The sequence below is a fragment of the Hyposmocoma kahamanoa genome, unplaced genomic scaffold (assembly GCF_003589595.1).
Source record: "Hyposmocoma kahamanoa isolate Upper Pololo Valley unplaced genomic scaffold, ASM358959v1 169, whole genome shotgun sequence".
Lineage (NCBI taxonomy): Eukaryota > Metazoa > Arthropoda > Insecta > Lepidoptera > Cosmopterigidae > Hyposmocoma > Hyposmocoma kahamanoa.
In genome coordinates this window covers 3,030,188-3,048,282 of record NW_020653611.1, presented here as the reverse complement: position 1 = coordinate 3,048,282, position 18,095 = coordinate 3,030,188, and the positions used below count along the sequence as shown (strand labels likewise).

The 18,095-nt window shown below is 35.5% G+C and overlaps 1 protein-coding gene across 3 annotated transcripts in view; it reads right to left on the bottom strand.

The window, feature by feature from the left end:
• LOC113225661 (venom dipeptidyl peptidase 4-like) overlaps positions 1-18,095 on the bottom strand; it is a 120,206-nt gene that overhangs the window by 43,210 nt on the left and 58,901 nt on the right. Inside the window, exons 1-2 of one of the 3 annotated variants that reach the window (XM_026458035.1) lie at positions 11,102-11,156; positions 7,118-7,184 (exon numbers count right to left, since the gene is read on the bottom strand). In XM_026458035.1, coding sequence (XP_026313820.1) covers positions 7,118-7,165 — 48 coding nt within the window. In that variant the 5' untranslated portion in view covers positions 7,166-7,184; positions 11,102-11,156. Of the gene's footprint in view, positions 1-7,117; positions 7,185-9,423; positions 9,466-11,101; positions 11,157-18,095 lie in introns of those variants that run through there. The other 2 variants (XM_026458037.1, XM_026458036.1) reach the window with 2 other exon arrangements.

Sequence of the window (18,095 nt, the reverse complement as noted above, 5' to 3'; positions counted from 1 at the left end):
CAATGATCTCCGAATCGATCATTATTTACGTTTGCGCGTTTATTTATATAAATACAACATTGTTGTTTTAAAATACGATATTTTGTAAACAAAATTGATCATTTTGCATTTTTTGGCTGAGAAATTACCTGTATACAGCTTCGAATATATTTGGGCTGCATTAGTAGACACAGAAAACCACATTGCTACATTGCTTAACATTTCCATAGATAGCTTAATGCTGAAATATTTTTAATGTAGCAAAACGGACACATTACTAGACATATCATGTTTTTAACCCCCAACACTAAACGAGGGGAGCTCGTATAAGCTTAAAGCCCTTGTAAGTGTGTCCGTATGTGGCATCGTAGCTTCCAAACGGATGGACTAATCTCAAATGGTTTTTTTTTTCCGAAGGCTAATTTAATCGTGTATGTTTTTAGCTATGTTTGATGAACATCTGTTCTGCCATTTAAAGATCATTAGCTGTTTTCGTAGTTTGCACAGGGATCTCAATTATAAAATGAATCTTTGTGTTACTTCCATTTGTCCCGTCGATTTGAAAATTGGTTTGCGATGGACAATGTTAACATTGCAATAATATGGTTTAGGTATCCTATGCAATGATCACGGATATCATGTATGTGGACGATCTATGTTTTGTAGCAGAATCACCAGATTCTTCGTGTCAAAAAGACAGAAGTACTGTCTCTGGACAGTCACGGTCACTAGACACTAGCCATTAAACTTGGCGAGAACGAGCTGAAGCAGGTCAACAAGTTTCGTTATCTGGGGAGCATGATAACATCAAATTGCAACCTTTATACAGAAGTCAATAATAGAATCGGAGCTGCAGCAGCAGTTTTTAGTAAACTAAATTGCAAGATCTTCTGCTCACGTGATTTAAAATTGGCTACCAAAATCTCAGTATATACGTCGGTTATGCTGCCTAACATCTTATACTCTGCCGAAACATGGACTGTTTATCGTCGACATATCCGCTAGACCGCTTTCACCTCAGAGGTCTCCGGAAGATTCTAACTAACTAAAGCAACATCTGATGGTCTGATCGCATACGGAATACTAAGGTATTACGAAGGGCCAATATTAGTGGTATTGATATTGAGACATGTGGCGCGGATGGCGGATCAGCAAATGGCGAAGCGGATCTTTTACTCTGAACTTGAGGAGGGCAAGCGTAAGCGTGGCGGACAACTCATTAGGTACTAGGATGTGCTTAATGGTCACATGAAGAAGTGTAATATAGGGCCTTCTCATTGGGAGCAGCAGGCTGCGGAGTGGAGGGTACTGGTCAACACCAACGTCTGTGATTTTGAGAATGAACGGCGCTCGGAAATTGATTTTAAGCGTAACGAACTGGAAACCTGACTATCTGCGGTGCTCAGTTATAATTTTGAAAATGGTGTGCTCAGTGCGCAAGGACCTTCGCCCAGAAGATTGGCTACATAAGCCACAAGTGAGCCCACGAACGACGCCTACATCGGAGCTAAAGTGGTCGTCTTAGCCGAAATTGGCTGGCAGTATTTCATAGTATTATTCATTTCATTTCAATATAGTAACGTTGATCTGATTCTATAACCAAGACAATCTGCAGACTACCTAATTTCTCAACTACTTTCAGTGAAACTATCGTGTATGGGCTCAACGAGTTGTTATCTTACTAATAGTGAATTTATTGACTTTTTGAAGTGCGCTGCTTTGTGTCCGCTGTTTTTAACAGATAATTGAGACGATAGTTACAATGCTTAGGAAAGAATTTGGACATCCATCCTTTTGGAATCCATCGTATGAATACATGCATCGTATGGTTAAAATTGCCATTGTTGATGTCAATTAGTTTACCATGATGATTGAAGGTAGAAGAAGGTTTAAATCACAGACGTATATACATATATATCTAAATGAGACGCCGCAAGTGTGTAATGTAAGCTATAAACGCTTAGTAGCCGCCGCTACGCTTGAGAACACGCCCGGCCGTTACCTTAGTTAAACATCAGTCGAAAACGTGAAAGATGCCTAATTGTGCCATTATATATGAACAGCAAAAACACCACAGCTATGAGAAGATAAATAAACAGAGATATTTCCTTCCATACTTGTGTAATTTTGTAATCAGAATATGCTTAATTTATTTTAAAATCATCTATTTCCATTTTAAATGAATTCCGAGAAAATAAATATGCAGACGAGTGTATTCCGCGTCATTCGTAATACATTGCGGCTTTTACTTGGTTTTTTTGTTTGTTTTTTTTATAATAACAAGTGACGCGACGGTACGAACAAGTCGTGCGCCTGATGGTAAGCTACGACATGCCTGTCCACAACACTTACAATGCCACTCAGAGCTTTAAAGCGCAAAGATCTCATGGGCAAAGTGGCACTTTCCTGGACGAATTCTTTCACAAGGAGCTTCACTACTTGTAACGTTGTAATGTTGTGGTGCGGTACCCTTTAGCTCCTATTTTAGTAGATCATGAATATGGAACGAGCGATATTGTCGTATAATGAATTCAGTTTTGTGGTACGGCCGCTTCGTTATGTTTTTGGTACGATATTATTATACTATATTTAACATTCACGGCTTCTTATAAACAACAAATACTTGAAAAACCATTATTATAAATCATTGACTTACAAATAAATGGACGACGGGTTATACAAACCACGAAAAAAATGTCCCAAGTCAACCTATTTAAACGTAGTGACATGTAAAAGAATATGAAAAAGCTAAAACGTTGAATTTAAATTGTAATGTCATCGCAGTATTGTCTAATTTGCTTGCTTCGCTGTCAGTCGAACAAACGAAGACTAAAGCGTGAATGACGCTCTGTATACGATTTTAACGCCCTATAAGCTTGGACACTTTTTAGCGCGGACCCGACGTCCATATAATTGTAAGTCAATGTTCTAAATGCATGCTGCGTCCGAATCTCCGATTTAATCAATCGCTTAAGTGCCGAAGGAGGTTTTCCATCACTAAATAGCCCTTGTGACGTCATCGAAGATACAAAAAATATGACATGTGATTCTCGTACAGATCGCGGTACTTGCTGCGTCTATTTAGTTATAATATGTTTGTGATTTAAATACACACAAAATTGTTCGCTCAACCCAAACGATAATTAGGAAAAGTAAGAAATAAAAATCGATACATTGTTTTATCTTTAAGAATATTTACACTCTATAAGAGTGAGGCCAGACGTGCGCCATTTCGTGAGTTGTTTGCATTCGATTGAAATTCGGTTTGGTGCCAGACGAACGTACTTCATTCAGTTGCTTTTAGCGTTTGTACGCGATGTTATTGTCATAGAGTGTAATGGATCGATTAAACGTAGTGTACATTTATGAAGCATTAGAAGATAATGTTAGAAAATGACGCAGAGTACATCCACTCCTTACGAAAAGATCAAAGGGTGGGCTGTTTCATATACCATATGCAAGTTTATCTGAACATCCAGATGTGTACGGTACTACCACGTGTCAACAAACGTTTCCCTCATAGCACAAACTAATGACGCGTAATTACGCGCGTGAGTCGGCAAACAACTCATTTTGCGTAGTCCTGTGGCATACCGGATTTATAAGTGAAACTGATTACAGCGCAAATTACGCGACTCAAAAAACACTCGTCTGGCCTCACCCTAAATGTAGTAAAATCTGGCCATTTAATATAGGTTATGTCACGATGTCAATGTCTTCATTGCAGTTTTTTCTTACTCCAAGATTACTAGGTTATCTCCAAGGTTATCGGTAAATGACTTAATAATACAGTATTTACTTAGTCACGTGATACTTTGCGAACATTGCCCTAGACAAGAATGCATAAGTTTTCTGTAGATTGTTTTTATTGACCATTTTTTTAGTTAACCATTGTGGAATTAACGTAGAAATGTTGGTTTTCTTGTATTTAAGTGTAGGTATCATACTGTCAGATGACCTTTGTGGTCGAGTGGCTTGTACACCGGTTTTCATGGTGTCGCCATCTCTGAGGTCCCGGGTTCGATCTCGGGCCGCGTTAATGTAGAAAACTTTCTATATTGTATCGGATCTGGGTGTTTGTGGTGCCGTCATTGTTTCCGATATTCATAACACAAATGCTTTAGTTACTTACTTTGGGCTCAGAACAACATTTGTGATGTTGTCTAATATAAGATAATAGCATAATAAACGTAATGTTATCTATCTTATCTTAATTGTAATGCTGAAACTAATTGTGCCGATAACTGCCGATTAGCATGTTTTTTTATTTTTTCTATTCTCCTTTCGTGCTCCTCAGAACAGATATCATAGTGAATTTTACTGTGCTAACTTTGTTCAAATAATTTGGGCATACTCTTGTGAGACCAAAGCTCCTGACCAGATCTAGATAAAATCCTATGCTATGCAAATCAAGTCCGTAAAGGGTATACTGAGATCTGAGTCCTCGCCACACAGTTAGGCGAAGAATTTTATAATAATAACGCACACACTCAACATAGCCCCGCACTAGGGAAACCCTGTGTCGCGGGTGCCATGGACACACACATAGACAACCACAAATTACACCCAAACTCACGAGAGAAATAAATGTAGGCCATACAAATATTTCTCCCGGCCCAGGAATCGAACCCGGGGACCTCTGCGTGGCAGTCCGGTATGGTAACCGTTCGGCCACGGAGGCAGTTAATTAAGATTTTAGGAAGTGAGGTGTCGCCCCTCGCGTCCCGCAAACCGCGCCCTGTAAACTAATATCAATAAAATAAGAACAGACGCAGAAAATTTGACACAGGTCCGACGTCAACAAGCGCCCGGTGGCGATTGACGGGGCAAATGTACACATTTATATACATTTGACTAGACGAGAAGACGGACGATGGACAGCAGTCACGGAATGGTGGCCAAGAGGACCAAAAAGGCCAGTGGACAGACCACCAGCCCGATGGTCTGATGATATCGTCAGATTTGCGGGATCGCGCTGGATGCGAATGGCGCAGGATCGGAAATATTGGCGCAATAAGGAAGAGGCCTATGCCCAGCACTGGGTTGATATTGGCTGACCATGATGATGTTGGGCTAAATATAAACTAATAGGGCTTAAAGATAAACGTCTCCATATAAAAGTTATATATATATATATATATTTTATTGTACAAAGAAAAGACACATGAACACATGTTACAATGGACATATACAAAGGTAAGCTTATCTCTTTAAGAGATCTCTTCCAGCCAATCCTTGCCGTGGTGAAAAAATGAAGTCTGCGGGACTAATTATTGTATTATTGTATAAATATATGTACAAAGTTAGATAATATTTTATTCTTAAATAATTCGTTTTAGATTTTATTTTAAACTGTTAGGATTTTATATGATCCTGTAAAGTACATCTTATCGTGTAACATATACATTGGACAATATTCTTAGGTGTATCATATATTTTTTGTGAGACCGTATTTAATACTAAACACCTAACTTAATCTAGCAAAACAGTTTTTCCCGTTTCTCCAAAAGTGACTCGCCTTACTGATATTTTATAAGGCTGACTTATATTTTATAAGGCTTCAATGTGTGCTTCAATTAAACTGTTTAAATGGTTAGTGGTTGTTACACTATATAGAACGATGTTTCCGAGTTGTGTGTCATTGTTTTGTCTAAACTTCGTGAATGTCTTTTTTCTGCCGAATATTTAGCCAATTAAACAGCGCTATCAATGGTATCAAAAAGATCTTTACTATTTAGTACGCAGATGTCTGAATACTAATGTTTATTTTTGAAGTCGCTCTGTCCCTTTCCTACGTTATACGACCTATCTTCTGCTGCAACCAACTTGGGTCTAAACTTTGTTGACATATAATTGAATACGCTGCATATTATGCCAAGCTTCCTTGCTGCATTTTCGGCCATGGATTCAATGTCCAATCCAACGACATGTCCATTCCAAGTAGCTGAAGACAATCGACTATAGATATGGATATAACACGAAAAATCGGAGCCAGCTCAAAGAGACTCCGTTTTGTGGAGAATAGACACGCCTGCGTTTTGGTAGCATTCAATTTGACAAGATTGGCGTTGTTACCCGTAACTCATGTATCTTAAGTTAGCTGATATACGACTGACAAGGCAGCGTTTTGAAAAACTGTAGATCAATTTAGATGGTAATTTTATAAAGCAAGTACTTTTAGATAACACTTTTATATAATATGTTTTAAATATCAGTGAAAGAAATCTATGAAACTCTGGGACAGGAGTGCAAATTTTATTTTTCAGCGTTTACAATCAAAACGCCTGGCGTAACCTATTATGGTGATATAACTCTGTGACGATGCTAACCTCGTTCATCGTCATTCCGCCTTTTTGTCATCCTCTTTTCTGGTACTTTGCCCCTATTTTAAACGATTTAAATCGTTCTCGAATTCCCTTTTCTTTCACCATTCTTACATTTATTATATGCGTCGTCATGTCCAATGAAATTCTTGAAACGAGACGACGTGCCCATAAATCACAAATCACATAATAATTGTACCTTCTTATATCATTTTATTATTTGTTGCAGCCCTCCTTTTCCCCTTTATCATCTATTACAATAAATCTTGTGGACCGAGTCTTCTGCATTCTCACTTCTCTAGTACAAATCTTTCCACTTGAGTTTTCCCAATAACAATTTTAATGAAGGTGTTTTGTGAAATTCGTTACTGTAAAATTATTTATTTACATATCTTTTTTAATTTTAATAAGCAAAGAAACTGCCTACATGGCCGAATGGCTACCATGTTGGTGTGACACGCAGAGTTCCTGGGTTCGATTCCTATATATTTACTTCTCTCGTGACTTTGGGTGTAATTTGTGGTTGTTTATGGGTGTGTCCATGGCACCCGCAGGTTTCCCTAGTATGGGGCTATGAGTGTGTGCGTTATTATTATCTACACGAAAAACATCGACTGAACAACTTGTTATAAGATTCAAGAATTGAATATTTCCAGTATTATTTTTTCCAGAAGGAGTCATTTTTAAACTGGATACAAAGCTCTTGACTCGATGAATTTTATAATTTAAAGTCATAAGTTCGGTCGCTAGTCGCTGCAATCTTAAAGCAAAAGAAAATATGATAATAAAAAATAGAAAAGTTTTATTTTTCTCACCTGATCGCTGGTCCCCATTTCCAATGTGGAGTTGCTATTTGCCGCCATCTTGTCCGTTTTCCCTCACCTGTAACAATTGATAAGAAATTTTCCTTTACTTCCCACACATCGCATTGTTATTATATTTACAACTGAATAAACCTTGTGAAAAATGAAAACGGAAAATAGAATGCGGACGTCTTTTGTGTGATGGAACAATGTACATGTATTAAAATGTTTCTGTTTCATAATAAAAGTAAATAATAACAACATGTGAGACAATTTTGATGATCTCGATGGCACAACGTGCGTGCTGGATGAGGAAGCTCCAGATTTGATTCCCAGCAACAATAAATATGTTTATTTCTCACCACAAAATACAAAACAAATTTAATCTGAGTAGGTACATTACAGTGGTATATTGTGGGAGCTGGTGCTTGATGTAGGTATGTCACCTGTATTACAAGTCACCAGGCGCCATCCCTTGAATAATGAGTAACATTACTAAGTAATAAGGAGTAGGTGAGTAGACTACTACCGCTCGGAGATCAGCCCGCACAGTTGCCGAGACAACTGCGATACTTATTATCCATGCGTAATTCCCTCCTTATACAGCCAATCCAAATTCTTAGAGACGAAATTTTTTATTTTGTCAAGCTTGCTTTTCCGGACTAAAGAACAGTCCACTGATAACACACTGTCAGTAGTCATAAAAACGGGAATGAAATCCACTATTTCATTCGTTCACCTCATTTTATTCATATATTTATGCGTATTACAACTGTCACAGGTGGTTATCACTTTGTACCATTAGTAGAATATTCTGTTTCCTCCATTTTAAATACATTGACAAAATCTTTCTGGCCTAAACCCTCTTTTGACAGGAGATCCGTGCTCAGCAGTGGATAAATAATTAATTGTTAATAATGATAATGATGTACCGCTCTGTTCTCGACTTAAATTAATATTTTAATTAGCCTATGTACACATTTTAATAATTAGTCCAAAATACAACCTAAATAAACTTCGTAAGTTTTAATTTAAGTTGTGCTGTTGATTTAAATTCACTACGTACATTGTTATTACACATCGCTGCTTTTCAAAAATAAGGGCCCAACTCAAAATTGATCCTTGTTTACGTATTATTGAAATTTATTCACTCCAAGCTTTTCATTGGTTAGAATAATGCAATATCGGTGTGTCTACGATTCGTCATGGCGCGGCTGACATGTTTCAGGTTTTTTTTTTCAAGACACCTTCCTGATGAATTTGATGCTTTTGAGATAGACCGCTATTCTAGAAAGCCATCGACATATTGTTAATTAAAAAACCATATTTTAGTATTCATTAAACCTTGTGACGAAATAACATGACTCCAACAATAATTGAACTAAACAACACTAACGACACACGACCAAACCGAGTTAGGAAGTAGCCAAACCAAATTTTAGTGGCAATAGAGCTTCTTGTAAAAGAATTCGTCCAGAAAAATACTGCTACATTACCTATTTCTGCCGTCAAGCAGCAATATAAGCCTAGCGTTTTGAAGGGTAAGGATGCTTGTGAAATTACAGGCACATGAGGGTCATATTCTAGAACTCTACTCAATGCTCAAGTCAGGATTGCACTGGAAACACAAGCACTGGAAATATGACCCTAATGGCAGGGACTTGAGTATGATTTCGAATGCTTTAAACCATACTTAAATCTTCTAGAATACGACCCTTAGACTTGTTAACTTATGTCTCAGGATGACGGGCGCAGTGGCAGAGCCTCTAAGATCTTTGCGATGTAAAACTGAGTGACATTGCAACAACTAGAATAAGCGTGTCGTTTACCACTAAGAGCACGACTTGTTAGTCCCATCCACGTATCATAAAAAAAACTTACGATTGTTTCAGTATTCCATTAATGCCATCTAACGTTATCTTAAATTAGAATGTCTTAAGATATTTTACAGATTAATGACCTAACCCTATTGATAAATTATCTGGTAATGGATTAGACGTTTCTACTCTGAAGCTTAAGCTCTGAGTGGCACTGCAACTGTCAATAACAGTTGCAGTGCCACTCAGAACTTTAAATCGCAAAGATCTGAGGGGTGCTACCACTGCACCTTGAGACATCAGTTGTCCAGTACCATGTGCCTGTAATTTCACCAGCACCGTTACACTTCAAAATCGGAACACAGCAATGCTGATATTACTGCTTGGCGCCAGAAATAGGTACGGTGGCAGTACTACCCTGAACGAGCTCTTTCTCAAGGAGCTCTACTGCTACCCATTTGCATTATAGGTGCTGAACGGTTTGAGAGCTTTGAGTAATACCTGCTGGGATGAGTTAATTATATTGCTCTGGCACTCATAGTACAGGAAATTTCTTAGTTTGAGACAACGTAATTGGTGTCGTTATTAGGCACATTATCATTTTTATCAACATCATTAAAAAATCGTGAAATATGTTACACGTTTCCATTTATATTCTAGCCGACAAATAAAATTACAAGAATGTATGTCATATCCTGAACGTTAACTGACACGGCGTGGTGCGTCTCTCACTTTCTCTGTCTCTCAAGCTATCCATACAATTCTACACTCAGCATTCTTTGGTCTCTTCCAATGTGTGCTATTCTTTCCTGTCTTGTATCTTCCTCAGCCAATTTTTCCCCATCACTTTGACATGTCGTTGTTCCAGCACATCGGTCGTCCTATTTACTCGTCTCTGAGTCTTCGTTCACAGACCCTTCTAACCCATCTGGGGTCTTGTCTACGACATATATGACTTGCCCATTTTTACTTCCTGCCGGCTAATACTTTGGTTATGTCGATTAACGCTACGTTTAACACTTCTCTGGTTGATTTAGACTCGAGACATACATTTTTATTACGTAACACGACCACAGCGTAATACGAGTATTACTCCACGGAAAACACGACCACTCCCGACCGCTGCGAGTTGCGTGCGTGGCTGTGTGCATTGTTGCGTTGTTTGAGACACAGATTTGGGATACGGTTGGTGCTGCATTATGTTGTTTTTAGTTTCGTTGTTGTACCTATATGTGTTTATTTGTATCAGTTTGGGTTATCTTTTTGTTTTATTTAAAGTATATTTAGGGGAATGTAGGTTTAGATATTGTTAATTTTAAATATGTTTTTTTTTCTCATATGTATAACTGTTTGTCTCTCAATAAAATAAAAAAAAGATTCGTTCTCCGGATTTCTGTGTTTCTGAATAGATCTCGGAGAGATCCCTATCCTACACGTCCCGTTCCATAGCTCTCTGGGTGATCTATGTGTGCCTGTCTTGTCAGTGTCTATGACTCGAATGAACATGGAATGGGATGGCTTCGTATACCATGATTGGGAGCACATATTGCTCAAATGTCTGACGTTTAAGGTTGATGGGTATATTGGAATATACAAAGTTATTTTTAAAATACTAACAACCTTGAAGCACTACATATATACTAACATCTTAAACAACAATTTCTGTTCCATGACTTTTATAAGTCATCAGATTTTACTTTCGTACAAAAATAAATATATTTTAATAGATCGCTCTAAACAGTAATAACTCTGTACAGCACGAGAGTGGAAGTCGTCGCTGAGGACGTACAATTGAACTTACTTTAATACCAAATACAGAACTAAAAAGTGTCAGATAGTACAGCCAAAACTTAAAACTTATTATGTTTAGTAAAAAGTTAAGAAACATAAGTTGTTTTTTATGATGTTATTAATATAATACTACAAGGTTGTTAGTATTTTAAAAATGACCCTGTATATAATGTAATTTGTTATTCAATATTTCAATACAGGTAAACGAATAGATAAAGAAACTTCTAAACCATCTTCGATTTAAATCCATTAGGGACACATAATTTTACTATCAACTTGATTGTAGAACTAGTACAGTTAATGACACAGCAGATCACTGTTTTTTGTGTCCAATTTCCATTGAGAATTTTCTATCTATTTATTGGGAACGTAATCAAACTGCACTTACCACGAAATAAAAAATAAATTATGTCCGGCAAACAACCGACTTCCTACCGGACTAACACCACATTAGGCCAAAAAGAGATCAAGATATTATATTATCTTATAGATAATGGTTGTGTAAAAATTATAATTTTTTTATTTTATCAATTAGACATTCAATTCGATAATGTACAGGATGTTATCAGAATGATCGACCGTACCCAGTTGGTTCTAATTTAAAAAAAAAATATTTATCTACATACATATCATAAACCCTCTATGATGTGTTCAAAAACCGCAAATTACGACCAGCATAAAGGTAAACTGTTTTGTAAGAACAAATTCGATTTTATTATCACATTCAATGTTCGAACATCTCTGAAAAACAAACCATTTGATTCAACCTCAATTCTAATATCAGTCGAGATGAAGTTTTATTCGAAATGAAAAGTCAATAGCAAACAATTTTGGGACATTTCACACGTTACTTATCGAACAATATGGTTGGGGCCGACTCTAGTTAAAAATAATAATAAAAATAAAATAAACAACACATGCTTGCAATTTCAAATTTAGCACGATCCTTACACTAGGCAAGCCTGAATCGATTTACTTACATTACATAATTAGCCCCTAAAAGAAAAAGAAATCAATATAAAAATAAATATATATTTAAAAATATGAACAACATTTTCTGCAATTTTATAAATTAATAAAATCAATAAAATGAAATGAAATGCTGCTACGACATACAATTAATTAAATTTTCAACAAAATCATAATACAAATCAAGCAACCAATTTTGCAGTATAGTAATTAAATGAAAATTGTGTGAAATGCGTGAGAAAAGTTTTATTTGCCGTCATTTCGCCAGTCGTAACATGCGGTTCCTGAACACATCATAATATGTATAGATAAATTAGTGTATGTAACTGTATATAATAGACATTAAAACACTCGTGCGATGTTTTTATGAAACTCGTCTGTCGGCTTCTTTCATAAACCCACACTCGTTTTTAATGCCTTTCATTATGTAATCACATAAACTACTTTTTTTTATCAAAAAGTTCAGCGTACATTTTAGCGAGAAAATGTTGTTGTATTTACGTACAAAGTCTTTGAAATTTTCCGACTTCTGACTTCGTCCTTGAACGCAACAACTTGGGCCTTATAGAGACGAGAGTGAATTGGAATTTTAAAGGTGTGCATGCTCCATTTTTTTTTATAATATTAAATGACGGGAGTATCAGGTGAGATGCAGGAAATGTCAGCACTTATCTTACTTACTTACTTATCTTACTTCCATGAGAGTACTGTATGTTGTTTACTCCATCTATACCTACATTTCTTTTGTGCTGGTGATTTGTGAACGGGGATCTCACGCAGTTATGACCATCTACCCTACTTGCTTATGTGACTCTGTTTTTAATATTAGGGCATTTCTCCAAAGTCGCAATTTTCTATGTCCATGCACTAAGCTCCACTTATTTATCAAAATGAAAATCTACAAAAAGTAGAGTGTATAATTTAGGTCGAAAGATAATTGGAGAGCACAAAATCTTCCCAATAAACCTTTCGGACCTAATGGAATAAAAATCCAAAATGCCTAAAACCTGACTACAGTGGCATATCCCGACAACACAAAGTGTCATTTTTCTCAAAATTCAAACCGTATATCAATATTAGACTTCAGTTCACATATAATAAATTAGATGACAGTACTTTTAATCTGAATTGCACAATAAACTAGATAATAGTTTTATCACAATACCAAGATTGCTGCGTGTCCCAGGCTTACGCGGAAATTCGGTGGTAGTTACTAATCACGCCACACATCAGAAGTAAAGCATTTCAGAAGCTTCGCAATTCGTTCGTATTATTCATCCATCACGCCCCTGTGGCTTGAGAGAACAGGTGGTTGATTTGTTGCCGATTTTAGGACTTTTTGCGTGTAAATACGTAATTCGGTGGATTTGGTCCAAGTTGATTATTGAATTCGGTGTATACGATATTTCAAAAACTAAATTTTATGGTTGTATGCAATATTTTTTTATAATATATGTTGTAACGACTAAAATATAATAACAATTCAGTGGTTCTACAAGTATTGTCGTTTACGAGTAATTTCAAAAATATATATATTTTCTGAATCCCGTGGCTTTGGATTCGGTGGATTTTATGCCACCGAATTCAGAAAAGCTTCCACTGAAGTCGGAAAAAACTACCATCAAAGCCATATTTTCTTTGAAAAGCAAGAATTTTATACGTTTTTGCATATAAATGTTTAGTTAATATTATTGATTTTCACAATTTTATATTACTACATGAGTCCCGCCGAAAATTAATAAGGAAAATCAAAACAGAAAAAATCGAAGAGATCAAGAAGATGAAGGAACGTGCTAGAAAAGCAAAGATATAAAGCGGTCCAATTATATGTATATGAAAGGTTTAAATAAAAAGGTAGACAGAGGTATGCGAAGAAAAAGTGGAAGGAATGATTTTGAAGTTGAATAAATTACCTTGTGATGTATAAAAAGCGATGAAAGATCGCGCAAGTTCCAAAAAACTGATTGCTTTTGTAGCTACAGATTGCGTTCTAAAATTTGTTTTAAAAGAGATTCATAAATACTTTATGTAATTGAAAAAGGCTGAACAGCCAAATTTAAAACTAATTTTAATTAAAAGTCATAAGGTGAAATTTGCTTGCATCATCCTGATCGATTTATAAATAAATATGAGTTTTTAAAGCTTGATTTAATAGTTATTCATATTAATAATTGTTTCTGTAGATTATTAAATGTTTTTATTGCCTTTTTCATAACATTTTATAAAAAAAAATTACGCCTTTTGTTAAATTATCCTGATTTCGGTGGTAGCTGAATTAGGTAGATCAAATATGTCATTAACTGTTAAGAATTTAGTTGCCCAAATAACGGAATCTTATGTAAGTTTGAGTTCGTTTTTCTCCCCGTTCAATGTTTTTTTCTGAAATTAAAAAAAAAAATTCGACCACTGAAGTCAGAGAATTTAGCCCGTCTAGGAGAAATGCCCATTAATGCTTCTTATTCTGCCTAATAAATTTTATTTCGACTGTTTTTGTTCTTTGTTGAAACTGAAATTGGCCGCTTTTTGTTGTCTTTATAAAATCTGGAATTGTACCGGATAGTGTAACTTTAAATTAAAATGTAAACCACATCTTTTTGTGTTCTTATAATCATTTATTTTATAAGTTTATTGTAATAGACTTACTTATTGTTACTTTGAGGCAACACACTTGACGGACGTAAGATCTAGTTACCAGTGGCGAGGCGTCAAAATTATCTTCAATAAATTCGGAGCAAAACAAAAAACACTTGCCTTAACAAGTGGCGCTTTGGCGACGATCAAACATAGCACTTATTACCACACAAGATACTAGTACATTTTATTTCACTGGTTAATTGTTCTACACATAAAATTGAGCACAAAGTGTAGTAAATTACTTTGAAGTATTTGTAATAATTGATAAGACGTGGAAAGTTTTACGCAAGCCTGTGGGAATCGAGTTACATGGATGCCTCGCCACAGCTAGTTACCCGTAGCACAGATTACTTAATTGTTACTCTCATATTACAGGGAATCCTAATTTGGGAGCAAGGCACATCTCTGTATTTATTTTTCTGTATTTTGCTATAAAGTTTTTTATTTATTTATTATTTAAAAACAATGGTACAGGATCAAAAGTACGTGGACTTGACACTTAAGACTTAAATCCAACTCTATGTCGCTTACGATAAGAACGGTCCAAAGTACAAAGTGTCAAGCTTGATGTGCTCTTGACTGTACGTGTAGGTGCATAAAGTAATTTGTCTCATATTTTTTTTTACCATAATCACGACTAACAACTGCGATATAGCATAATTTATTGTTACACCCTGTAGATACATTTTTCGTCCTTTTAAGTAGGTGTTTGTTTTATTTCTTGTTTTATCTGTATTGTAATAATACCGATAATCATGCCCTCCGACAATCAGACCACTCTGTTAAAACTCATATTTTCTGTCAGTAGTTCATTTATTATCATATTGAATCGGTAAAAACTTATAATATTTTACGAGAAAAAATACTTATAAAACAACTTTCAAAAATACTTACGCTCTTTCGTAATACAGGGTTATGGCCTATGGGTTAAGGCTAAATAAATAAGTTAGCGACTGACTTACGAGCACTGCGGACATTTGAGTAGTCCACTTGCAAACAGCGCTATGAGACATTTTGGTTACCTATCAGAAGTCCGAAATGACATTTTCCAGAAATGACGTTTGCTCGAATTTTCATAAACTCGAAAGTAATTTTGAGAGGAAAATGCTTTTTTCTTTTAAACCGTTTTTTTACCGTAAGTTAAATTATTAACCGAACCTATCGTGTCTTTGCGATGAACATCCAACGTATCCTGAAAGAACAACGGTTTCGTTATAATTCGGTTTTCGGTGTAATGAACATTCAAACAAACGTTATTTCGGAAAAAGGAAATTCGAGTTTGTGATTTGACCGACATTTTTAATGATTTTTAGTTAATGGCATGAAATGGAACAGTAATTTAAATAATTTCAAATACTTCAACAATACAGTGCCAAAACTTCGTATATTCTGAACAAATCAGTATCAAATGTTGATTACTTTTGCAAAAGTCGGTATCTATCTTAATTTTGCTCTTTCAAAAGTTGCCATTTTGTCGTCAAGCTGCAAACGATGCTTTAATGAGTATAAACTCGTGCAAAATCCGTTATTTTGTTTCGTATTTATGGTTTTGTCATCCGAGAGGTACCTCGTGTTCATTTATTAGAAACTTGATCGTCAAACATTTCGGAGAAGATTGGTTTACATACGAAATTCTTGAATTATATTATCGGGCAAGTACAATCAAATGTGACCGAAGAAGAAGAAATGACAGATAATGAAAATACTCGTACATTGATGGACGACGTGGATATAAGGAAAAGGAAGCTTAAAATTAGATTGAACATTTTTTACTATTATTATAACAAAACTAACCACGTTATCATTGTGTTGTTGTAAAACTAGCTACGTTAATTCAGAACAATTACAAAACTAGTTATTTTAAGATTACTGTTGCAAAACTCTCTATGTTCAATTTTTAAATGGAAATATAGTAAATAGTTTAATACCGTGATTTTGTTTCTTCATATTGTGTATCTCTTTTTTATCACAATTTTCAGATAATTAAAAAACTACCATTTATTTAAAAATCATCAAATCACACACATAACGCAGTTTGCTAGTGGACTAGTCAAGAAAATATTTAAATTTTTATTTGTATTGTTGTTGTTCGTATTGTTCGTCTAAATATTTTATTGTATGTTAACAATAAAATTATTATTTACATTAATAACTTTCACGTTACCCCGCGACATTATATTTCGAATTTGTAATATTATGAAATTGACAATATTCTTCTGTCGCACTGCCATTATAATAGTGTTATAACTTAATATATGTGAAATTCAAGATTATACCATTATTGAACGTAAAATTCGATTCTCTAAATGTCAATAAAACTGTCTTTATAATATTGTAAGAAACAACTAAAAGATATCTACTTAATTCAAAATGAGGCACGCTTTATGTAAGCTAGTTCTGGCCTAAATAGTCCTTATTCAAAAATACAAAATTATTTTTTCTCTTTTATTTTGAAATATATTTGGCAAGTAGGAAATTGTTTGTAAGAAACTATAACCTATACATACTTTTAATTATCTTTCACGGGAAACGAGTAATTCGTTTTTCGTTGATTCTGAGAAAGTACACTTTTCGAGTTAATGCACAATTGTATTAACAGTGTGAAAGAATCACAGCAGAAATGACGCGCGCATATGAAAACTACTTCTAACTCGAATCAGTGTTCAACGCGGACTTCTGGATACTAATTGGGGCGCGCGGGGTTGCGAGTCGTTTCGAACTTTGTTCGAATATTTGCTCATGAGGAAGTAATATTTTGCCAAAACAGGGTCGATGGCGATAAGCGCCATCTACATTCGAAAAGACTAATCTAGTCACTCGAGGGTGGGTGGCCGGGATTCGGGCGCACTAGATGGGGTGACACGATATAGGGTACCAATATTGCCGACCTCGGTGGCCTAATGTTTAATATTGTGGGTGCTGGATGGGGAGGTCCCGGGTTCGATTCCCGGTAGGACCAAATTGGGAAATGTACTTTTCTAAATTGGTTCTGATCTGGGTGTTCAGAGTGAGTTACATTGCTCTGGTACTCATAGTAATCGTGCAAAGAATTCTGAGTACCTACGTTGAGACCAAGCAAAAAAAAAGGTACTCAATTTATTTATTTTAAATTTGATGAAAATATCGAGTTCTTAGGTTTTCGCGATTGTTACACATAGGAAATGAAACTATTTTTACGGATTTAAATCGCGTATATTTGTTTTTTCAAACAAACCGACGTTTCGGGCCCTTTACAGGTCCCATGGTCACGGTTGACTGAGGTGGTACAGTCTTCAACCAGTTATGTCTAATATTGATGCAAACCACCCTATTTTTTCACTATAGTTACAATAGTTATTAATTAAATACTTTATTTTTAATTTTACAAAGAAAACATTCCAATTTACGCTACATTAAGTTTTACAAATTATTTTATTGAATGAATTTTTATTAAGTTCAATTTATTATTAATTAATAATAGAAATTAGAATAAACTAAATCATATTAATTAGTACTGCAGTCTTATGTCTGTTTGGGATTTTCCATTAGAGGAAATACTGGATCCCAAACTGGTGGTACGGAGAAACCATCTTCCCTGTTGAAATTAGGATGTTTTTTAATTTCAATGGCCTCTCGCAGCATCCTGGGTAGATAACGGACTTCTTTTGCAAGGACCTGGGGTTTGTCAAACTTCATTGAATGTGTAGGTTTATCCATGACATGCTCACAGACTGCAGACTGGTTTACGCGACGGTGTTTGACATCAGCTATATGTTCTTTGACGCGGGTACAAATACTTC